Here is a 26637-nt window from a genome sequence, read left to right on the forward strand (position 1 = left end):
TCTCTTATTTTATAATTTTCTTTAATAGAATATTTTTTAATAGATCAAAGTTTAGAAGATTCAAACTTTGCATGCAGAGAAGTGTTCAAACATCGTGTCTGAAAAATTCTCAATTGTGATGATGTCTTTTTTTTTTTAGATGTAGAGATTTGTAAATGAGCATATATCAACCTATTTGTTGGGAATTTTTTCACTTAGTAAATATGGTACCCCACTAAAGATTGGACTATCACATCTCTAAGATTTTTTTAAAGTTATTTATATTTATTCTGCTAGTACTACATTAAAATCAACATATCAATCTAACCATACTGATTTGCTTCTTTTGGCCGATATTTTCTTATACTTCTTTTTCCTAAATGTTCACTTGTATACAGACCAAGAAGGTGAGGCGCTCAACTTTGTTGACAGAAAATTGAATTGAAGCACATTTCTTGAATTTGGGGACATCTAAAAATCTTAACATGTGCTACCACCTAACATATCTATTTTTTAGCCCCATGGTGAAACCATTTTCTTGGTAGATCTTGTAGTACCATGCTGTAATCACGTATATCCTTTTTAATTTTTATTTTATTCTTTTTAAGTTTAGATCATATTTTTAAAATTTTCTTGTGAATCCTTGCATAAAGTACAAGTTCCAATTTTATTAGATGTCCTCAACGATTCACGAACCCCTTCAACATATTTATCTTTCATTTCTAATTAGTACTGTCGGTGTTAAATAATATTTTAACGGTCAGTAATTCGGTTGACTCCAACGTGTCACTTACTATCATTTCTTTTTAGTTACAGACATGTTTTAGTAGAAATATATACTTGTATGTAGTTTGCTTTTAAGTTTTAAGTAATCCGATAATTCAGTTGATTTACACTCTGAGTAGTCATTAATAAAACGAAAGGCTTTAGTTTCTCCACGATTTACGCAAGCATTAGGACTAGAGTAAATTAATTGAGCCATAAGTTAACCTGCCGGAAAATTTAAAGGGGAAAAAAGATCAACTTGCTTCATTTCTACCTTATTAATTTTTCCATTAATTTCCAGAGCTACAAATTCCAATCCGATGTTTAATAGACGTAATTATTGTGTCTTTCCTTCCACGTGAAATAAGTTGCTCAAAGAATTAATTCAGACCTTCATCGTTGATTATTCATAAATTTTCATTACTGTTGATAAAAGCCTCGTAGCCATAATAAGAACGAGAGTCCTATGCTCAGCTACTATATACTGAAGCAAATTGGCTATATTGTATTTCTCTTTAAATGCATTAGTATTATTTTGAAAGGCCAAAAAGAACACTACTTGGCAATGAAGACACCACACGAGCAATTCACAGGGACGGATCCAAGATATTAAGATAATGAGTATGGTACTAAAGGAGTATAGTACTATTACGAAGAGGTGGATTTAGAATTTAATTTTGACGGCTGGGTTCAACTTTTAGTTTCTTACCGTTCATGAACTCATTGAATGAAATTATAGGTTCAACTTTTTTCTTTTTGAAATTTTAGTAGTTTTTCACATATGTATCTATATCGCATATCGAAAATATTGGGATCGGTAATCCATAGTCCTCCGCTGCTACTTATTTTAATATACACATTTGATTTAATTATATAGACAAGAGCATACGAATTTTATGAGGTTAACTTCTATACTGAAAAGTCGGTGCCACAAACACTAACGACAAACTTATTCATATACATTGAAGTTCAATTTATTGAGATTCTATTCCTCTTTTAATTTGAAAGCAGAAAAATGGGAGAAGTTATATATAACAATTGATTTATTCATTTATGAATTGTTAAGCAAAGTCATAGTATTAGTTTCGGAAGGTGACAACTCCCCTAAAACGAAAGGTATTGGTTTCACCACGAATTACACATGCATTATATTTAGGAGATGAGTCAATTAATTGAGCCATCGCCCTATAACTTTTTCTCATTAATTCCTAGGGTTGCAAATTGAAATGCGATGCTTAGAGTCATTGTTATGATTTATACCCACGTGATTTTAAATTGTTTTTCAAGATTCATACGATCGATAGTTGATACTCCATTTGATAAGTCATTAATTTCCAAAGTTGTTCATATTATATAGTCTCCAGGCAATAACTAGTAAGTATAAAAAGTCAGCCTACCCACAATTATAATAGGTGCGCTCAATTAGTTGACTCGAACACCACCGTTATAAAAAAGTTTATAACTACGGAGTAGAAAGGACCGACTATTTTTTCTTTGTACAAAATATGTCCAACCTATGAGTATGTCGTTGACTTGTCCGACTAATATCACTGAGCTAAGTCGTTTAGAAATATATATATCAATACCAATTATCATATTATACTGAATTATGACATTTAGATGGTAACTAAGAAAGGTAGCAGCTTCATAAGTTTGATTAACTATTTGACCGACTAATCATTACAGTCTGATCCTCAGATGTTAATTTTCCCATGGATCTTTTCATATATTGCAATTTCTTCTCCAATATATTATCTTGAAATTTGTTCGCTGATCCATTTCTTTTTCTCAAGCAACATTGTGTTAGGTCACATTGTATCCAAATATATTCCAATCTACAAATGCAAATGGTTAGGTTGCAAACGTCTTTTCTTTTCCTTCAACCAATTTTTAAGATTCTGGCTGATCACAACTGTCGTGAATTAACATTGATTTTAGCTTCCCTCGTGTCTCTGTCTCTTAACTTGATATCTTTAGTTACATCTCTAATGTACTATTCTGTACTACTGTCGATTATTTGATGAGGAAGAACTAATTTACATGTTAAAATATTTACACTGTCATATCACGTACTACAATGTTGTGTATCTCACACTTACAAATCATATCTACAAGAACTTGAATGCTAAATGGAGTCAGGATTTTCACGAAGAGATTTTATAATATAAAGAAGTAAACACAAAAAAAAAAGTCAAGAAAAATTTAGTATACATACTAAAAAAAAAATTAATTTATCTATATGATGTAATTTTCTAGCTGAGATGTGTCAATTAAGCATATCCTCGCCACTACTCGAATGGAGTACCTTAGAAAATATAAAACCCATAAACCAAGCAAGCACGTTTTTACACTATATGCAACAATTCTTTTTTGCCAAAATGTCATCTTTTTTGCCAAAATGTCACCTTATAATCCATGCATAACTATTCTATATCAAAGGATCCTTAGGGCTTCAGTGCAGTATGTTCACGAGCATACATAATATATATTCTAATATTCTAATAAAGTGATAAATTCTAATAAAGATTAAAAAGATGCAAATAACGAATTAACAATGAACCACGATATCAGTACTGATGGAGTCATGAATTCCAATTAAGGATTAAAAAGATGCTAAATTGCCCCACCTAAGATCAAACTTGTGACTCTAAGAGCCCGTTTCGATTGGTTATAAGTTTGTCAAACCAGCTTATAAACTATTTTTAACTTATTTGAGTGTTTGACAAAAATTTAAAACAACTTAAATTAAGTTAAAAAGTACTTACAATAAGCCAAAACCAAAAAGTTGCTCAACCACAATTTTTTAATTTTTTTTGGGCTTAAAAGCCATTTTGGTTTGACCAACAATTTTATCCTTTTATCCCTTATATTTTCTGCTAATTCCAATACTACCCTTCAAAAAACTCTTTAAGCACTTTTATCCAAACACATAACTGTTTATTTATAAAATAATTTTCAGCACTTAAAAGTACTTTAAGCACTTATGCTTAAAAGTCACTTTTTTCCAGCTGATCCAAACGGGCTCTAAAGCAATTTTTAAATGACCTTTATCACTATGTCTGAAGGATTTCTTATGTCAAATCAAAGGAATTCTAACAATTTATATATTTACCTATAAAAAGTACTTTCACCAATTTGTTTACAAAGAAAATTCAATTGCACCTTCTTTCTGCGTAGCTAGGCCAATGGTGAATCTAGACCATAACCTATGCATCGAAGGGAACCCGCTCTTTTGTTTAAATCTTAATCTATAAATTCACTAAATATCTATAAATATTTAATTGCAAATCCAATTATTGTTACATATTAATTAATAAAATCGACATAGCAACCCATAAACTTCAAATCTTAGATCCGCCTCGGAGCTCGGTCTCACACTGTATACGGGCAAAACCGAGAGCAAGGGTATCCTCGATTTCCCGTCAAGAAACTTAAGATTATGATGGTCATTCTTTGGATCGGACGAGTCCTAATCGGGGTCAAGAACAAGCGATGGATCATAGCAAGACCGAACACATTTGATCCTGGGTCACTGAGTTCGGTTGAAACTGGATACCGAGATAGGACGAGAAGGCAGTTAACAATGATGAACGAGGGTTCGAAATTTTCGCTATCAGCCGGATATGGCGGCGCCGATTTTGCTTGTTAGTAACTGAAGATTTTGTACCTTATTTAGACTTATACTAGGGTTATGACTCCTCTACTATATAAAGGGGAGGACCCCTTTATTTTTCGCTGGTTCTTTTACACGCAGAAAACATACTAAGTAATATAATCTGATTCTAAGTGTTTATCAATCTCTCTAAGAATTCTACAATTGTTCATTCATTGACCACTGTACCACGAGCTCGGTTCTGGGGAACCGAGCCAACCGATCGGTCGCTCCCAGGATCAATCGTTGTCTTATTGTGGTTTGATTGTTTTTACTCGCTTTTGCACTATTATTTATTGCTTTATAATTATTCATATTAAATTAAACCGTATATCCTTTGAACCGCGTACAAATTTAATTGTTATCCATTTTAAGGGAAAACACGCACCACAATTTCACCTAGTTAGGTATGCATTTTTGCAAGTGACGAAAAAAGTGCAACTATTTATGCGAGCAAAGCTAGAAAACCCTCCGAAAGAAATGGCATAAAATGATGAAAATGTCTGAAACTTTTCATCATGACAAGTAAACAAGAGAACGACAACCATAGTCCATAGGTTACTTAAGGCATTTTTTTTTTAAGGCAAAAAAATTGTGTCACCAATGTTTACCCAATTAATGTCATCTTGTTTTAATAATGTCTACTTGTTGTTCAGCTTCTTACAAAACATGATATATAATAGTATCATTCTCTCGGGACTCTTATTGAAGATTATAAATACTCGTTGAAAGCCAACAAGACGAATATTAAACACATTTGGGAAAAGACAAACAGATAATTAATGTGACAACTTTCTGGCAAATAAAAGTCACAAACATGAAGGAGATCTGCTAGTTTGAAAAAATGCAGTCACGGAAATGTAGTTTTTGCTCCCAGCCAATATAAGCAATGTAGCTTAAAAAAAATATATATATTTTTCTATTACCCTAAAACATGTTTACCCAACTTCGTATGCCACCCATCAACTATTCTTGGAAGCCAAGCAAAAAAAATCCCATATTTTGTACCTTTACCATTTTACTACGTTTTCTTAGCCACTTATATAATCCCACGTACGTAAATAAACTTTATGGGAAAGCCTTTACGATATGGTGCATATAATGGTTGCCACTTTGAAATTCCACACAACTGGACCCATAAATTTAAGGGCAAAGGGTCAAATATACCCATCTACTTTACTTTATTGGTTAAATATATCTTATACCAAAGTAAATCTAAATATGCCCTTTGTTAGCTAAAAATGTTAAATATATCCCTACATGGATGAAAATGCCCAAATCAGATGAAATTAACCATTTAACTTTAAAAAAGCCATGCCCCATAACTTTAACCCGACCCATGCCCCTTTGCCCTTAAATTTAATGAGTCCTTCCAAAGATTCAATGTAATATTCTCATGGTGTATTTTGGTTCTTATTTCGGACTGATAATGATAATAATACTTAATTAATTGGTGGACTAACGCCTTCACGTGCTAATACTTTTGACTATATGGGTTATTAACTAACCTAACAAAGAAACTTAATCTTGTACGTTAAGGGAAAATATTTTCTATTACTTTCTATGATTTGGTAATCTTCAAAGCGGAACCTTCTGTTATACGGAAGAGTTTATTAAATTCTATAGACGATGATGTAAAATATACGAGTTACTTATAAAGTAATTACATATAAATTTTACAATAAATATATAAATTGATGAATTGATAAAAATAGTAAATGGAATGCAATTCAGTTTTCCCTAGTTGAATTGTAACTGATGTTGCTGCATTTTTTAACTCTTTAAGATCACTTATGCATTAATATAGTGAAGTCGATTATTGTTGAAAGAAAATTGTTGCAATGAACGGCTTTCAACTTTCTTGAGTTTGACAAGAAGAACCATTCTTGTTTTTATCTCAGGTATATTTTTTAAAGAAAATAAACGCAGAAACAAAAGTTAAAAAGCTTTCTTCTTTAATTTTAGGAATTCTTTTCATGTTTACTAGTACTTTATTTAGGACTATATAGTGGGTCGATGGGACCATCGTTGCATCACTAATGATGCATAATTATCTCAAGAATAAGGTAAAAATTGGATTAAGTCAAATCAAGTGAGATTTGCAAGAGATTAATTATGCTAAGCATGTTTTCAGGTCACGTTAAATGAGGACATGTTCCCCTTTCGTTTACCGAAGTGAAATGCACGGCGCCGCTGTTTTTGATATTGTCCCCTGACTCCCCAAAAAGGGTATATTTTGACCCTATACTTTTTCTTTCTGCGACTCTTTTTTTTTTTTTCTTCTTTTTTTAAATTTTTTATATTCACCTTAATTCAAACTTTTAACCTTTCATGTCTGGTTTGTGATTTACTATATTTGGCCTCTAGACTCAGGTAAAGGTCCAGCAAAAATTTATCAACATCTACTATTTATATTAACTTAATAAATATTTTTCAGATATTTTTAATCACTTAATTATTACTCTCTCCTAATCAAAAAAAGTATCCACTTAGCCTTTTTTTTTAATAAAAAAAAGTGTCCACTTATTAAATCAAGAAATAATTAACCTTATTTTTTTCAGATTTGCCCCTATTAAGTGTTGTGTGATTAAATCTCAATGCCTATTTAATTAGGGATAATTTAGTTAATTTACATATTTTTTCTTGGAGTAAATAATTTCTTAAAAGGTGTGCAAATGGCTAAGTTGACTCTTTTCTTTATCCGGAGGGAGTCCGGAGTCTTAATGATATATATTTCATTTTAACTTTTAGTTGTTAAGATTAACTTTTAGTTTTTATAAACACTGAATACGATTAACTATTTACCAATACCATATGTTTGGTGTATAAGTAACTTCTAATTCTTCGGTTAAAAGAAAGATTTTACCCGCTTATATTGGCATGTTTTAACAAGGTTAAAATTACATACTCCAATTAAAGAATTATACGTTCTATTAAAAGAAAATAAGATGAGATTAAAGTTTTCGCGCCAAGATTTAAACAGTCTAAAAAAAAAAGAAAAAGAGGACAAAAGATTCAGAAATGGCGGGGTTCTGAAGATAGCAAGAAAAAGTAGCCAAAAGAATCTAAAGTCTCAGCTGGATTCCACGTGTCTACTATTCTACTTCCCACACATGTCACCTCGTACCTTACCCTTTGTTCTTTCCCAAAAGCCATTTGTCATTGTGCAAGTGCTTTTCTCATTATCTCTTTGGATGTAAGTTATGTACCCTATCCAATTAATTTTAACGTTAAACAAAACAAGTTTAATCATTAGTTTATCAATTATAAATTAATACTATGTATAAAATTACTTGATAAACAATTTGATTGTATAGTGTTTGTAAAATTTTGCCGAGTGGGTTATCAATTTTTTTTTTGTCGATTGTCCTTTTTCGAAATAGTTGTTTTCATAATTTTTTTTAAAAAATAATCTTTGGACCTTTTGACTTTTAGACCACAAAATGAAAAACATTTTTGAGCAAATTGAAATTTTATGAGAAAAAGCTAGATTACAATTTAAAATAATTGTAAGTTATTGCAATAGAGTCTAACACATTTTATTTGTAAGATTATCTAATATTTGAGCAAACATTAAATTTGAATGTAAGATAATTTCTAAGAACTATATTAACAAATTAGAAAAAAAAATTAAGGTAATCTAAAAGAGTTACAATTTTTAGATAAATCAGCCTAATATCTTTTGCAACATTATTGCATAGAATAGAATATATCCTCTAACACTTTTTACCCTCTCATAAAATTCGATCTTTTTTGCCGTCTAAAACGTGATATCCACGTCAAATCTTTCTATGATGTCCTCTTTGGTTGCCCCCACCGTCCGATTTGGCGGGAACATTGTGCCACCTATTTCCCGCCATTACTTGGGCATAATAAATACTCTAAAGAATAGTCAACTGCCGCAATTGTCTTTGTAACTGCCGTTGCCGCGCCGTTACTAATTGTTGTCCACCTATGTCGATGGATTCAAAGTGAAACTGCTTATTGAGGTGGCAACATCATCATTCGACATAGCTATAATCCAACGGCATAAATTAAAAGAATTTTTAGTCCAAGAAACAGCCGCAATTGACAAATAAAATTCAAACTATAATTTGAATACCTATAATCTTGTGATCGGGACTGTTTAAGTAGGTTATTCTACTCATACTAACTTGTACTTAAATTTTTTCATTTTATTTCAAAAATGAGTTATTTATTATATTTTAAAAGTCTCGAATTATAAAATTTTCATTTCATGTTTATTGATATACTTTTTTATATATGATTATGTAAGTATTATTATACTTTTAAGATCATAAATTCCATGCGTTATTTAGCTATTTATAAAAAATGTGTCTATCTTTCTGAAATTCGTGACAAATTAAATGTCCTCATATGTAAAATTAAACAAATGAAGTACATGAAACAAATATCTCTAAAATGACTCTGAATAATGATTTAAAAAAAAAAAAAGTGACCATGTAACTACAATGTGAGTTAAAGTAAAAGCAATTTATGTATTCTGCAAGATAGGGATAGAGCTAGATACGCGGAAGGAAGTTCATTCGAGCCCTACTTATCAAAAATTACACAATAAATTTTAATTCCATTTGGAGGAAATCCCGTCTCCGCTACTATCGCCAACTCTTTGAGCATTCTCTTTTTCTTTTAACTTTACTTAATCTAATCAATTATTTATAAATCTCAAATTAGGTAAATTTCCGTTCTCTGATTAGGTAATTAGGTAAGTTTTCAAAAAATATCCATCATACTTGGACCTCTTAAACTAAACCCGTTAAATATATTAGGATCTTGCTTTATTCATTTGAGAACGATATTTCTTGTTATTTATTTGGAAGAAAAAAGGTATACAAGACGAAAAGAAAAAAGATTTTGTTAAAAATAAAGAAGGGAACAGATAAAAGAGAGAGATACAATTTTTGATTTTTTGTTGGCCATTAAGTGGTCATTTGGTGCATGGCCAAAATTATCGCAGGATTATAATCCCGGGACTAATTTATCCCATATCTTGGGATTATTTTATACCATCTAGGAGGAGATGGTATAAAATAATCCCAGGATAAGTTCCAAACATAGTATAAAATTCATCCCAGCGATATGTTCGTGATATACCTTCTTATACCACTTATCTCAGGACTATTTTATACCATCCGCATAATTTATGATAAAAATTTCAAGATATGAGATAAATTAGTCCCGAGATTATAATCCCGGGATAATTTTGGCCATGCAGCAAACGACCACTTAGGGAATTAAATTATTAACGGTGTTAAGGACGTGGCACGTCCGAGTAAATGGCAGCGACAACGGCCAATTAGGTAACGTGTTTTCTGTAGGGGCATGCACGTGATTGTCGGAACAAGTAGGACCCACGTTAGGATGTATTTGGGACACATCACTTATTTTTTATATTTTTTCAAACAATTGTGTTTTCTATTTTTCTCTCCATTAAGAGCAAAATTGGGAAAATGTTTGCAAATTTATGATATTTTTCCATCACTTAAAGTTAAATATTTTTCCATCACTTAAAGTTAACTCAATGGATAAGATATGATAGTTTTTGTTAGATACTCTTTTATTTACTCAAACCCACAAGATTTGACTGAAATGAATGGGATGTTATGGAGTTGTTATTATCTTTTTGTACAAATGTTGGGAATTATTGATTGCAAATGCAACAACTCGAATGCAATTTTGATATGCTAATGACTATTAAGAGTCTTACTCAATCTTCTTTTCTCTCATTCTTATAATTAATCTGGTTTCAAAATCCAACTAATTCATATTATTAGTATAATATTATAAGACCCCGTTAAAAATCCCTCTTAGAACTTTTCCATTTTCAAGACTTAAAATTCGAGATGTCGGTCTGATTAATGGTAGATGCATGGGTGCCATCCCGGTAGTGTTACTCTTGCTCCTTTGTTTAACTTCTTTCATCCTAAATTAATTTACTTCTCAATTTTAACATTTTTTGGTGGTGGCTAGCCAGAGGGAACGCACGAGATCAGTTGGAGGTCTAATTAGAATGGTTTTAATTTTCTTTATTTTATGCTAATAAGTTTTAGTATAATTATTTCAGTCTCTCAAACTAGAAACAATATTTTTGGCATAGTCACATACTTTTTTTTTTTTTTAAAAGCGGGGCGTAAGCTATGACGTTTTATATATAAGCGCAGGCTAAAAAAAAACGGGGTAAGTCGTAAGTATTTAATTTTTAGTATTTCATATATATATATATATATATATTTCATTTATTTATATATATATATATATATATATATATATATATATATATATATATATATATATATATATATATATATATATATATGAGCAAGAATGAGGATTTTTTGTAATCCTCACATGGTCATTTTTGTAATTTCCTTGAGTTTCTTGTAGAAGTGACATGTGTTCCTCTTTATGATTTTATTTCATTCCTCTTTTATGTTGCCCCTAATTTAGTTTAATATTACTTTAATTGCCATCATATAATTTGGTAAATAAGAAAAAAAACACTTTTGAGATATTTTGTAAGACCCTAATACCCCCCCCCCCCAAAAAAAAATTATTTAAATTTAGTTGATCCTAACTTTCTTGGGACCAGAGTTATAATATTATTACTGATGTAAAGTTTACAAATTAATATCCACTAAGACTTCAAGAAAAAAAGGGGGGAAATATTTTTTTCTCACATGCATTTGTGTTGAATGCACTCTGATGTTTAGTCACTAATTTTCTACGCGGTAAATAAATATGCGTTGCTTGCATTTATTTTATTTATACGCTTTTGTCAACAAAAAATAATCTTATAAAATATAATTATCCACGTAGGAGTGCAACTATTCAAGAAAAAAAACTAATAATTTATATATTTTTTGCATAGTTTTTGAATATATAAATTTTATTTTAATCATTCAAAAGTACTATAAGTCCACATAGTTAGTAATTCAAATTATTTGAAAAAAAAATATATATTAATACCTTCACATAAAATGAGATGGAAGGAACACTTTTTTTTTCCTTAAATAAAATGAGATAAAGAAACATATTGCACTATGCCATAATAAATCTACTAAGACACGTTAGACATTGTGCATACTTATTTCTTAAGATTCCCTCTTCTGAGATGGATATCACTAACATAGATATTTCACAAGTCTATTTATAGATCTTATTCTTCTATTTTAAGCTCAAAAACTATATATAGATTCCACCTACAATATTGTTTGCGGCACCCTTTAGAGATTTTAGAATTTAACATTATTATGAATAATTTGTTGAATTCTAATATGATGACCTTGCTATTTAAAGTAGTGCCTTTAGGATAGCTAATAAAATCAATGAATATAATTTTGTGTTGTTTATTAATTTGAGCAAATCGACCGTCGTGTTTGTTCTTTCTTCTTGGAATTTTTTGTTGAAAAAATGGACCGGCCTATTTGATGTTGAATTTCAACAATAAATATTGAAATACCCAGTAAGATAAAGCAAAATAAAAAAGAAAAACATTTGCAAACAAATGATTAGTTCCGTCAATAGACAGTTGCTTTGTAATGCATAATTTCTTTTCCCATCATATAACATAACGTCACTTACTCACTATTAATAAATCATAGTTTCTTTATTCATTTGAGGTTGAAAATCATGCTAGCATTTCTTGAACACTCAAATATCTTTTTATAATAGTTGGTTAGTGAACATTGATTTAATTCAAAAAAATGATTGAAATTAATCCAACAGATGATAAAGTTCAATTAGATTATTGGGCACTATATTCTGAAAAGCATTCAATGAAATAAAAAGGAGAAGAACTCTTATATCATGAATTTATTTGAGAATAAAAAGAAATTCTTCTTTAACTTTCAAATACTTTTATATTATAATTTAGTTTTTAGGAGTTTCTCAGAAAATGTCGAACTACTCCTTCAATAACTTAACGTCACAAAGAGCGGGAAAAAAATAAAAAGTAATCAGAAATTTAATTTTACTGTTAGTATTGGAGCCCCTTAAGACGTCAAGGACATATTATATATATATACGCCAAAAAACTAGTATATATGTGCCTGATCCTCACAAAAAACTAATCAAAGTAATCCATTAGACGCCACTTACAACTTGTAATTATATATAACATAATTTCACAAGTATAAACAATATAATTAAATAAAAGCTATTATGAAATGCAAATCAACTTTAACATCTTAACTTTAAAACACTAAAAAAATCACAGTTTCTTAAAACACTATTACTATCATACTCCCTATAAGCAAATAATCAATAAAATTTATCAATATTACAATTAAAACGTAACTTCTTCATGAACAAAAAATAAAATTATATGATAATTCTGATACACAGGGCTGAAGACCAATGACAAGTGAAAATGTACAATTCCGCTATGTATTTTTAAAAGAAATATTAAGTGATGTTCACCCTCACGACGTTCTAAAATAGTAAATATCCAATACTACGACTTGTTATTTGAGTTACACCCAATCTTCTTATTTCTATAGATGAAAAACTATTAAGTATCATTACTTTGTAAAACAATTATGAGGGTGAATGATTTTAATTAAGGAATTTAAAATATAATTTGTGTAATAACGGTTAGGCGAGCCCTGAGCGTTAGGCGTGTTTAGGGCGTACGGTCGGATACTTAAGGCGTAAGCCTCACGAAGCCAAGTTCTCGCGCATTAGCCCCCGAGACGTTTTGCCGCCCCCCCCGGCGTAGTCCCGAACCGCCTTTTAAAACACTGGTCATATAATATAGATTAACGTTACGTAGCATGTTGCGTCTTTTCCTAATCTGATCTCTTATACTTCTCACTTTCAACAATTTCAACTTGTAATTATATCTAACTAGAAGTGTTTATAATAATTCCTACATATATATACTCAGTAGTAGTCAAACTATATCCAGTTGGTCATGAACGAACGTGTATTTAGATAAAGGACTCTATAGTTTATGCTAGCATGCATATCCATTAGAATTATTTAACGTATCCCACCAACTACTTGGACTTTAGAATTTTCAATAGTAATTATTTAATTTTAGAGAGATCGTGCTACAATACATGACTGAGAAAAAGAATTACTATAATTATACATTCTTGCAGCTTGAGTAAAGAGTGTCCTTCCACGAACATATGTCAAGTAATGCTCGTGATGTTGTATGCCATGTCCAATTGAATAATCCTACAGATCTATAAACAGCTGGCAATTTCCATTTCAATTGTTTTTAAATAAAGATTCAACAATGAGTTCGCAAGCTTTATGGGTTTAATTTTTAATTTTTTTTAGCATTGAATCAATTATATTTTAAATTATTAGTTTAGACTTATTATTTACTTTAACTTTAGTAAATTTTTATAAATAAATTTATGTTTTACGTCAAAATTTTAAATTAGGTGCATTCTCCCCTGGCTCCGTCAACTCACACCATCTAAATTTTGAATCTATTAATTATTTAACAATGCTATTAAAAATATTTATATAAGGAAGATATGGATATCTCGAGGGACATGGAAATTTCTCGGTGGCCAGTGGCCATGATGACCAAAACGCCTTCATATCACGTGATTTTAGGCAGTGAAGTGAATTCAGACTTAGTACTATTTCAACTAGACAACGGAAAGAAGTAAATAGGAGCTGTTTCAGTCTTTAATTCTGTCACTGCATTTTTCCTAGTTAGGTATTATTTGGGTGTCTTGGAGACAATGTAAAATCTAAGTTTATTACTAGAACGTGGAACGGTGGGGCACACGTTATATACCAAAGTTCATTTATCGTGACTCGTAAAATATATATTATGCAACATTCACAGCAAACTGGGTTTGCAATTAATATATGTACATATGTAATAAATTTTCTAATACGGTCGAAGCGAAAGCTAATGAATTAGTCTGAATCGTACCTAATATTGTGGCTTACCTTGGACCGTACGTAGTTAATATTGTAGCACCACCCTGATCATTAAGTAATGTGGATGTAGAATGTGGAGGTTGGGGCATGAGAGTAATTTTCCTCTTGATAATTTTTAGAATTAAAGATTGAGAATAAAATGTTTCTATGTTGGTTGAATCAAGGGACCCATATTTATAAGACTTCAAATAGTTGAAAATATATTTTTTAAGTTCATAAAATTAGTCACTTATATATTGGTATATGCATTTTCCTTAAGGACATTTTTTTTTTTTAATGAATTAAGCTAGTCATGGAAGAAAAATTTGTTAAATAACAAAAGTACATTCGTTGATACTAGTGAGTATACTACAGATATAAAAGCCGAAAAAATAATTAATGTTATGCTTTTAATATTATATGGACCTATTTGTACTGCGTACTTTATTGGTTAAGCTAATATGACTGACTAGTCATGTGTATCACTTTTAACTTAAGATGACCTTATTATTCTCCACTTAGATCTTACTCACATTATTCTTTTTATTTTTGTGTCTTGAATTATAAGCTAATTAATGCAGCTTTGCATGAAAGCTTTCGAACGTGTGTCGTGTCAAGCATTATGGCCTTACATATAAGTAGGTTACAATAGTACTTAATTAAGCTAGTACAATTTTTTAAACTACTCTATTGTTGGGGTCCTCATAGCATTTTATATACCTAACATTTAGCTAGGAGGAGGGCAAAAACACAATGCTAGAAGCTATGTCATTTCTTGGTAAATGAAGATGATATGTTTGGTTCGAAGGAAAATGTTTTCCGCCGAAGTTTTTCCTTCAAAAATATATTTTTCAAAAACGAGTAAGCTGATTTTTTACTATTTGATAAGTAAACAAAAAGTATTTTACTAACAACATTTATATATAATATGACCAAAAACAATAAACTCATTAGTCCAACAAAGTGTATCAAGTTGATTGCGATTTAGTGTAAGGAGAAGAGACGAGCGCTTACATAATCTAGCGAGATCTATAACTATTGTGCGAGGGTTTTGGAGGCCGGGGTGTAGGTGTTGGAGGGCAAGGTGAGGACGGGGCAAGGGATGGAGCATTTAAGGGTGGGTGGGGGTGGGGGTGGGGGTGGGGGTATACGAGACTTGTTTTCCTTAATCCACTACGAAAGTCATTTCCTTAATTTTAAGGATCTTATTTTTCTATTGATCCGATCAAATATGAAATATTTAAAATATTTCTTTGGAAATGTTTTTCTTCTTCATATCAAAAACAGCCTAAAATAGAAGAATAGTGAAATTCTCTTTTGAAATGATTGTCCTTCTTACTAATTTGGTTCCTTTCCGTTAATGTTGATACTTTAGTCGTGAGCTAATTAAACCTTAGAGACATCCATTGGCAGATTTAAAATTGATGATATATAAGTAATAATTATAACCGTCTTTTTAATTTCTTGTTGGATGTATCTTGTATATGCCTAATTATATATATATATAGACTTATATATGCCTAATTATATATATATAGACTTACTTTCGGTATGTTTATTATTGGTTAAGCATGACTAATTAATTAGTACCATCTTAATTTAACAAGAATTTTATGAAATTTCCCTAATTTCCTTTGGTATTAAAAATATATAGTATGAGAACACGCACTGCCTACATATGCATCCATCCCTATACATAGAAGCTATGGATTTTAGATTGTTACGCATGTTACATTTTTAATAAATTTAAATAAAATCCACAAAGACGAACTAGAATTAAAACTTGATTCTTTTACTATAATGGAGGTAACCTTTTGTAACCTCTAAAAAGAAGGAATCTCTATAAAATTATCTAATAAATTGACATTTTTTAAATTAGTCACTTATTGAAAGAATCACTATTGTGCAATCCTTTTAAATTTGTAACCAATTATCAGATACAAGTTTACACCAAATCTAGCGACAAGTAATTAAGTCTCAAACTAGTTAACAATTCAAATTTAGAATGGAAACCTATGAAAAATGAGTTTGCATGTAGGATTAGTGCAGAATTAGAAAGCAAATTAAACTTTTTGTGAACCAGTTGATTACAAAATAATTCAAAGGTATGAAATCTCATTTGTATATTCTTAGATGGATTTTAAACAATGAATTTATTTAGAAAATAGATATCTTCTCAATTGCGATAAGATATTCCAAGAAATACACCGTAATCCATATTTTGGAAAATCAATAGAATTTGAGGATAGCAATTTCTAAAAGACCAGCAATATAAAAAATCACATTAATTAATAAATTTCCTTTTGTTCCCTTGAGAATACATTGTTGGCTTCTTTGTCCATAAAAAACAAATCAAATCATCTAAAATCATTTAGAATTGTATTATATTTTAGAAATCATGATTTCCTTAAGCATTCAGTCAAAAATCTTCCTAGCACATAAGGTTAACAATATTGTGTGTCTCGACAAGCATCCAATGAGGAAGAGAAATTAAAATTTTGATATTTTAAAAAGAGCGATTTTTTTTTTATTACATATTTTAAAGACCAACATAATCTTCCATGTAGGTCACTAAACATGACAAAAGGCAATAGGAAAAATAGCCTTTTTTGTAATGCGGATACTTATATTAAAGGAAAAAGGGTCAAATATACCCCTCTATTTTGTTTTATTAGTTAATATAACCTTCGTTAGTGAAAGTTAATGTCGTCTTCAAACTTCACACTTATGCCCCTATTTGGATGGAAATCCCCAAATCCTCTCAAATTACCCAATTTAAAAAAATTTACCCAATTTTTTTATTGACCTGCCCCGCCCAACCCGCCTATCATCATTATCAAGCTCTAGCTTCATCTTCTTCCATAGAGAAAAAAAGAAAAAAGCAAGACCACACCCAAATAGTAAAATCCCAAAACTCACCTCAAATTTAATCTTTAAATCCAACTCCAAATCTTGGTGGAGCCAGTACTTGAAGACGGCAGGGGTATTTTTATTAACTTTCACTAACGGAAGGTATATTTAACTGATAAAATAAAGTAGAGGGGTATATTTGACCCTTTTCCCTATATTAAAATCAAATGAGAGCGGAAACACGAAAGTTATTACAAACTAAGAATATTTATGATGTTAAAGTTCATGAACGATGTTTATTAAAAGCAGATGAACATATAGAGTGTGAGCAAATAATATAGGTGGATGCCACGATTATCATCCTTCCGAAGAAGCAGGTCACATGCTCTGTTAATGTGTCTGTTATTGTTTGCTCCCTTATACACATGATAAACTTTCACACCGGTCAGTCCGCCTTCAATGATTACAATCAGAAACAACACGGGAGTACAAATCATTCCTAATCTTTGGAATTAAGTACATTATATGAGAAATAAAAACATAATGTACTCTGCTGAATTACAAACGTTTGCAAATGATGTAGTGAATGCTACGATTATCATCCTTCTAAAGAAGTAAGGTTCACATCATGCTTTGCTAAGGTATTTGTTGTATTGTTTGCTCCCTTATACACATGTTAAACTTTCACACTGCTCAGTCTGCTAGTAATGATTTAGCACCAGAAATACCGAGTGAGTATATATCGTTACGACTCTTTAGAATTAAGTGTATTATATGAGAAACAAAAACAGGTTGTACTCTGCTAAATTACAAACATTTTCAAATAATATAGTGGATGCCATGATTATCATCCTTCTGAATAAGCAAGGTTCAAGCCATGATCTGCTAAGATATATGTTGTATTGTTTGCTTCCTTATACACATGATAAACTTTCACAATGTTTAGTACGCCAGCAATGATTTACCATAAGAAATAACGCGTGAGTACATGCCATTCCCGCTCTTTAGAATTAAGTACATTATCCGAGAAACAAAAATAGATTGTACTTTGTTGAATTACAAATATTTTTAAGCTTCACACCATGCTCTACTAAGGTATCTGTTATATTGTTTTCTTCCTTATACACACGATAAACTTTCACACAACTTAGTCCGCCAATAATAATTTACCATCAGGAATAACACGTGAGTACAATTCATTCTTGCTCTTTAGAATTAAGTACATTATCCGATAAACAAAAATAAGTTGTACTCTGTTGAATTGCAAACAACTTAAGTTACAAACATATATAAGTTGACCTTAATTTAATGTTTCCCAACGAGCCGCTGTTGCATGACTGAAGCCCCGAACGTGCACCAAACACGCACGATCGCACAACGAAATCGGGAAAAAAATTAGTCACTGCCTTGCTTGCGCTTTGGGCTGTGTGATGGCCTCTCTAGGTCCGTCATTATGCACTGCTTTTTCTTCCGATTTTTACTTGTGTTTTTTTGGTTTCATCCATTTAACTCTCAAGTTAGACTTATCTTCACCTAGATATAAAACGACATAAATTAGCAATAACTTCACATAAAAAATACATCAAATAAGCTCATGAAACTCGACGAGTATCTAACGACCACATAATCTTCCATGTAGGTCAATAAACATGATAAAAGACAATATCAAACTAGCCTTTTTTTTTTTTTTTGCTAATGCGGATACTTATATTATAATCAAATGAGAGAAGATACGAAAGTTTATTACAAACTAGGAATATTTATGTTGTTAAAGTTCATGAATGATAATTATTCAAAGCAATAAAACATGGGGTGCGGGTGCAAATAATATGGTGAATGCCACATTTATCATCCTTCAAAAGAAGCAAGGTTCACACCATGCTCTACTGAGGCATTTGCTATATTGTTTGCTTCCTTATATACATGCTAAACTTTCGCATTGCTCAGTCGCTAACAATGATTCACAATAAAAAATAATAATGTGTGAGTACATATCATTCCTGCTTTTTAGAATTAAATACATTATTTGAGAAACAAAAATAGGTTGTACTCTGCCGAATGACAAACATTTTCCGAAGAACCAAGGTTCACGCCTTGCTCTGCCAAGATATCTATTATATTGTTTGTTTTCTTTTACATATGCTAAACTTTTACATTGCTCAATCCACCAATATTAATTTACAGTGAAAAATAACATGTGAGTACAATCATTTCCGCTTTTTAGATTAAGTACATTATGTGAGAAACAAAAATAGGTTGTACTCTATTGAATGACAAACATTTTCTGATGAAGCAAGGTTCACGCCATGCTCTGCTAAGCCATTTGTTGTATTGTTTGCTTCCTTATATACACGATAAACTTTCAAACTGCTCAGTCCGTCAATAATGATTAACCATCATAAATAACTTGTGATTACAAATCATTCCCGCTCGATAGAATTAAGTACATTATCCGAGAAACAAAAATAAGTTGTACTCTATTGAATTGCAAACACTTCCCCCCTCACATAGTTTATAAATAAGTAGCATAAATATAATTAATCGCGATAGTCTATTATCAAGATTCAAACATCTAATAATGTTGTTATTCAATAATCGATATATATATAAGTATAGTGGAATAGTCTTTACGCATAAACAAAAAAAGTATTTCCAGAAATACAATGATCAATTATTAAGATTCAAACTCGTGATATATGTTTTGTTTCGATATATATAAGGAAAGACAATAATAAAAGTTACAAATTGGAAAAAGATATAAAATTAAAAAAAAATAACAGACCGGCCGAAAACAATGACAAAGGAAATGGCAAAAGAGAGCGGGGTCTTGTCACGTGTGAACATCATAATATTGGTCGGCAGATTTCAACTTAATACACAAGCCATCTTAATTATCGCCCCCAATTTCCCAAATCATTCTTCCTACAAATTTTAAAAACAAAATACTGTGCCACGTGGATTGACACATCACCGTGGATCTAAACACTACGAGGACTATATTGAGTGGAAAACACGCAAAGTCCCCCTTTTGTTAGGTGTCTACGTGGCGTCAGAGCTGGACATTCGAACCACCCAAATCAAGTCTTTCTAGATTGAAACGTCACTGATAATTTTTTTTTTTTTTTTTTTTTTTTTGGGAATTTATGTTAAAGTAAGATAGAATTAATTTTGAGAGTACAATTATGAAAATATTTAACTTAACTCATCACATTACAGTTAGAGGTTGCTGGAATATTTCTTTGGAACCCTTTTACGGTTGATAAAAATGGAAAAAAGCTTCAACTGGAAAATGCAAATTTGTTAGTTCTATTTTTCTTTGTTTTAAACATATATTGTGACGGAAAGGGAAAAAAGATTATATACCACAGGAAAATTACCACAATGAGGATAAATTAGGTAATATTGTATTATTTGCCTCTATTAACACTTTTTTTTTATGGCAGTTAATTGAAATGTACCACAAGACATAAACAATTTCACATTTAAGCATTTAAATGGTGAGTCTATTTAGTTATATCATGATGGGATTTTATATTCATTCCATATTTGTTTACAATATCATAAACACAGATCCTACATTCTTAAAACTGGTATTATTACTCCTCCATTCCAATTTATGTAGTATTATCTGATTGAAGATATTTTAAAATTTACAATAACAACATATTGATGGAATTTCATAAAGTGGGGTCTGGTAGGGTATAGTATATGGGAGGAAAAAGTATATGCAGACCTTACCTCTACTTTGGAAGGTAAAGTTGTTTCCGGTAAACCCTTGACATAATGACAATCAATTCAACATAGTACGAAAAAAGAAATAACGAAAGTGTATACGTCATGATATATTTTTAAAATGTCATAAATATTTGTATGACTATAAATAATCAGATTACATATAACATTAATAAAAATATAACTACTTTAAAATATAAAAAGATATCACCTTTTCTGCCAAACTAATATGGAAAATATATATCAAATAAAATTGAACAAAGGGTTGTTAAACAATTGAAGTGACCTGTCCATTTTAACAATTTTACTTCAAAAACATTTTAGTTAATAGTTATCAATATATTAAAAGTCTGGCATACATGAAAATTTTATTTATTTTTGTTTCCCCCCTCATGGATGTTAAATTAATTCATAATATTTCTAGCACAATCTAACAAAATAAAAAAAAATTGGGCAATAAGAAATTAGGTCCGTCCGGGCAGGTAATAGATCCGGCATGTGAAAGAAGCCACGCCACACGACCCGCCCTTTACTTAAAGGGGCAAAAATGTAAAAACGTAAAAATTTTAAGTGATTAATTAGAAACTTTTATTTTTTGATATAAATACGGAGGATAGTGAGAGGGAAAGTAGCACAAGCGTGCTTTGCGGTGCTTGTAGAGAGAGAGAGAGAGAGAGAGAGTAAAAATACCCACCAGAAACGCTTAGAGAGAGAAAGTGGATTTTTTGTATTTGTAGAGAGACAAAGATCATAGAAATACACGCAACAACAAGACTTGTTCAAGACTTGAACGAGACTTTTGGAGTTGTTTTTGGGTTGTTAGTGGTTAAGAATTAGTAATTAATCAGAGATTTATAACAAAAGGGGGTTTAATAAACTTACCCCCCTCCATCTTCCTTCAACTCTGTTACTGTGATTTTTGTAGTGCGTTTTAATTTCAAGAAAGGGGAAATATGGCGTGGCATTCATATTTGGATGAATATGAAAAGCTTGTTTTTCGAATGACTACTCCAAGGTTAGTTCCCTTTTATCATCTTTTTTCTTTAATTTAATTTGTGTTCTTCAAGTTTTTTCATGGTTTTTACGACCCGTTTGGCCATGAAAATTTTAAATACTACTCGAAGTTGTATTTAGAATTTGAAAAACACCTAAATCCAACCCTGTTTACTTTTTTTTCCTTCACTTTTTTTCACTTTTAATGCATTCAAATAACCAAATATTTTTGTTTTTGCAACCAAACACTAGTTTGTTTTCAACTAAAATTTCAAATAAATTGAAAAATATTTGGGTTCTATGCCCAAACGCCTACTTACTTTTCCCACAAATTGTTTGAACTTGAAGTTCCATGGCTTTGATGAAAAAATTACAGTTGATTACTTATTTTCTTGTTTTTTTTTTTTTCTTTTTCTTTCTGTTTTAGCGTTTTATTTTCTTAGTACCAACATCTTCAGGAAAAAAGTCTCTCTGTTTTTCTTTTCTGAATTTTTGAAGAAGATTTTTCTTAATATTAACGTTAGTTGGAAGATTTTTCATCTAATTAAAATTTGAGCAGAATCATCACTCATCAGTACATATGTGTGAGATGATTATGTAACCTTAACTTAATTTAATTTGATTTTTCTTCCTTTACACGTTACTCTGACTCTTCCTCTTATTCCAGTAGTTTTCACTTCTAAATTTGACTTTTCCTTATGACCCATCAAACTTTTCTCCATTTTTTTTTTAAATTTCAAATTTTAAAAAATAATTCCTTAGTGTACTTTTTTCTGAATAGTCTCTGTCACTGTTTTTTTTTTACAGGGTCATGATCGACAATGCTGGTTGTTCAAATTCCACTCGCGTTATGGTAAGTCACTGCGATTTTCAAATTTTTGACCAAGTAAATTTAATTAGTCCATTTTGTGGGTGTCCTTTAATTATTTAAATTGGTTATTTTTTAAATAGGTTGATAGTGCGAGAAAACATGGAATTCTTTTGGAAGCAGTTCAAGTTCTAACAGATCTGAACCTTTCAATCAAAAAAGCTTACATCTCATCGGACGGTCGGTGGTTTATGGACGGTGAGCGCAATTTATGGAAACCCCTTTTATTTTTGCTAAAGTTCGCCTTTTGCTAAAGTGCGCACTTCATTATTAAGCAGATCATTTGTTCTTTTGGAATAGGAATAAATATCAGGCGTACGTTAGCTGCTTTGCTTAATTTTTTTGTCCTTTGAATAGTTGTACTAATTTTTGCCGTTATCAATTCGTTTTAATGTACAGTGTTTCACGTTACTGATTTGGATGGAAACAAATTAACTGACGAGAGTGTCATCAGTTACATTGAACAGGTACTTAATGTTCTTAAATGTTTAAATTTAAAATAATTGCATTTGACTTTTTTAATTTACTAATTTGGACTAATTTTGAATTTCATTTTTTGGTTGTTGAACAGTCATTAGGGACAATTCATTATGCAAGTACACAGTGCTTTGATGGGTTAACAGCACTAGAATTAACTGGGACGGATCGAATTGGCCTATTATCGGAGGTTTTTGCAGTACTCTCGGAATTACAGTGCAATATAGTTGAAGCTAAAGTGTGGACCCACAATGGTCGAATTGCGTCCCTAATTTATGTTAAGGAACTGGATTCAGGGTCTCCGATTGAGGACTCTGAGAAGATTGACACGATTGAAGCCCGTTTAAGGAACGTGCTTAAGGGTGATAATGATATTCGTAGTGCAAAAACATCGGTGTCTATGGCTGTGACACACACAGAAAGAAGACTTCACCAGATGATGTTTACTGATCGCGATTATGAAAGGAAGCCGATTATTAGGACTAACGATAACCCTATTGTATCGGTATTGAATTGCTTGGAGAAGGGTTATTCTGTGATAAACATTCACTGCAAGGATCGACCTAAGCTTCTGTTTGACATCGTTTGCACCATGACGGACATGCAATATGTTGTGTTCCATGCCACACTTAATACAGCAGGGGACAGAGCATGCTTGGTATATATTCCTTCACCTACTTTTTACATAGTATTCTTTTATTCATGTTTAAGGAATGTACAGATTTGCTAAACTTGTATTATAATCTTGTCTCAGGAATTCTTCATTAGGCATACGGATGGAAGCCCAATTAGTTCGGAAGCAGAAAAACAGCGAGTGATTCTATGTCTACAAGCTGCAATAGAACGACGAGCTTCTGAGGTATATAAATTTTCATAATATACATGTTGTAAACACAAAATATACATAGTATATACACAAAAATACATTTAATATACATAATCAGTAGGTTTTGTCTGCTACATTTCTTCTAACTGGAAATACTTTTAATTTTCGTATTATAGGGAGTGAGGCTGGAGTTATGCACAGGAGACAAGCAAGGACTATTAGCTGATGTAACGCGAACTTTTCGTGAAAATGGTCTAAATGTGACAAGGGCTGAGATATCTACAACAAGTGAAAATACAGCTCTGAATGTGTTCTATGTAACAGATGCTATTGGAAATCCAGCTGATTCAAAGATTATTGAGGCTGTTAGGCAGAAAATTGGATTGAGTGACTTGAAAGTGAAGGAATTGCCATTAATCTATCATCAAAAGGCAGAAGAAAGGGATGAGCCCACAGGTGGTGTAGGTGGGGCAATGTTACTCTCACTTGGTAGCATTGTAAGGAAGAATCTCTACAATTTGGGGTTGATCAAGTCATTTTCTTGAATTTGAGCACACAAATTATCAAACAGATTTGGTCATGTGTACATACATTAGCTTAAAGATTATTGAAACTGAAAAGGGATTTGGTGATGGTAGTTGTTATGGTTGAAGCTTAGTTGGCTGAATGGATAGACACATATATGGCGGGGGTCCCATACCCACCATTTTCAAGAATTATAAAAATTCGAACTTTAAATTTGTTTGGTGGAAGAGTAGAGAGAGGCAAAGGCAGGCTGGCAAGGGGTGTAGACATAGGAATTGGTTTTAGAACTGTACACATTTGTACATAGTCGTTATTATTAGTATTATTATTATAATGTTTTAGTAGCTCTTAATGTTTGACTTAGTTTGTTTATACTTAAGATGCCCTCTTTCTTGGTGTTGTCCATTTGGGACAGCAACAAGAATCTAGTCTTTGTAAATATTTTTATTAATTAGAGTATTTGGGTTAATTTCTGGTCCTACAAATTGCTGTTTTCTTTTTCTCAAATTGATTGACTGTGTGCTTTGTTTTGTTAAACACGAAACCATGACTTTGGTTTTTTTGCAATCCGTGTTGCCACGCTGTTGCCTCTGGTGAAGACATTTGAAATTTCGGCCGAAGAAATAATTTTTAAAATATTGGTAGCATAAGAAATCAGAGAGGCTAGTAATGTAAAAAGTTGGGCAACGTAACTAAAACATTACCGATTCTTAAAACTTTATTTACACGGTCAATGAACCGCAAAGATCAATCCCCAATTTTGTAAAAACTTGTTAGTATTTCCTTTTACTGCTTTATTTAAAAGTTCTTCAGTTCAGCCACCAAAAAAAAAAAAAAAAAAAAAAAAAAAAAAAAGGAGAAAAGTAAGACCGACATTTGAATAAAGAACACCTATAATAAAAGAAAACTATCGACCAGATTCTGGAAGTTGTATTTTTCGTTGAAAATTCAAAGTTGTTGACAGTTTGTTGCAGTTGGGAAAGAGACCCAAAAGAAAGAGCTAAACCTTAACGTGATTATAGCCATACTAATATATACTCCATGCTTTGATTCAAATTTCCATCCATAAACCATAAAAAGCACAATCGTGAAAGTCCACCCTTTTGCAACTATTGTCAAATTGTGAAATATTTATGTTAATAATCAAGGTTCTGGTGAGATGGATGTGATTTTTCTATATGTAATTATAGGTTTGAGTTAGAGCCTAAAAATAGAAACAATCCTGGTAGGAAATACTTTCTCTTTTAATTGGCACCGGGACTAACAAGTACTGACCACCAGCTGAGAACATCAAAAGAAAAAACTTAAATTAGAGTATAATCTAAATATGATATGATTTAGATTGTCGTTTTGCCTTAAAGAACATATTTGGATATCACTAATATCCAGCCACGAAATGATTAATTAAATTTTAATGAACCCATAAATTGACATATAAATACTATGGTTAAAATAATAAAAAATCAGGCTCCATTTGGGAATACATTTGTGAGATTTTGAATTATGTTAGTTGCTCTTTTAAGTAATTTACTTATATTTCCTTTTCCCAATGAGGGGGCTACTGAATTTCGTTCGGCGAGTTGCTTTCATATTCTATATCTCTATTCTGAATGTTCGTTTGAGCGTAGTTTTTGTCTTATTGTCTCTGGAGGGGCAAATAAGAGAGCTAAAACTGATTAAATTATTAGCTTGGACAGGCCAAACTCCAAAAATATAATTTAAAATTGGATCCTCAAAATAGAATTACCCAAATAGTAACAATTTGCAAAGTGTTTGGCAAAATTTGGTCTCGAGACGGCTTATTTGTCTTTTCTTTTTCTCGTTATTACAGACGATATAGCAAACGCCACCACTATGGACAATTTTCCTCGTTTCCTTTTTCTTGTTGTATTGCGTATCACTTGGCAAATTCATACATAATACAAACTGTATAATCGAAGCTAGCATAGTTGTTTGAAACAAATCAACTAATATTTTTAAGTACATTATTAGTGTACGTAAAATAAATTTGCACTATCAAGAGAATTTTACCAATTGAAGTGAAGCGGACAGAGTGAAAGTAAA

At 31.2% G+C, this 26637-nt stretch overlaps 1 protein-coding gene across 1 annotated transcript; it reads left to right on the forward strand.

Annotated features, from left to right (window-relative positions):
- The first annotated feature begins 21517 nt into the window (after positions 1–21517).
- LOC132043762 (ACT domain-containing protein ACR8-like) lies at positions 21518–25058 on the forward strand. The gene is made up of 7 exons (XM_059434232.1): positions 21518–21899; positions 22685–22730; positions 22829–22943; positions 23145–23212; positions 23317–23880; positions 23977–24081; positions 24225–25058. The coding sequence occupies exons 1-7, from the start codon at positions 21838–21840 to the stop codon at positions 24591–24593; spliced, it is 1329 nt and encodes a 442-aa protein (XP_059290215.1). The 5' UTR covers positions 21518–21837; the 3' UTR covers positions 24594–25058.
- The last annotated feature ends 1579 nt before the right edge of the window (positions 25059–26637 follow it).

Source organism: Lycium ferocissimum, unplaced genomic scaffold (genome assembly GCF_029784015.1).
Source record: "Lycium ferocissimum isolate CSIRO_LF1 unplaced genomic scaffold, AGI_CSIRO_Lferr_CH_V1 ctg285, whole genome shotgun sequence".
Taxonomy (NCBI): Eukaryota; Viridiplantae; Streptophyta; class Magnoliopsida; order Solanales; family Solanaceae; genus Lycium; species Lycium ferocissimum.

What these genes read in the sequence shown, in the direction of transcription:
- LOC132043762 (XM_059434232.1), top strand. Translation starts at nt 21,838, where the DNA reads ATGGCGTGGCATTCATATTTGGATGAATATGAAAAGCTTGTTTTTCGA. An exon ending in CGGTCGGTGGTTTATGGACG is followed by an intron (nt 22,944 to 23,144) that starts GTGAGCGCAATT and finishes TTTAATGTACAG; the next exon opens with TGTTTCACGTTACTGATTTG. An exon ending in TAGAACGACGAGCTTCTGAG is followed by an intron (nt 24,082 to 24,224) that starts GTATATAAATTT and finishes TTCGTATTATAG; the next exon opens with GGAGTGAGGCTGGAGTTATG.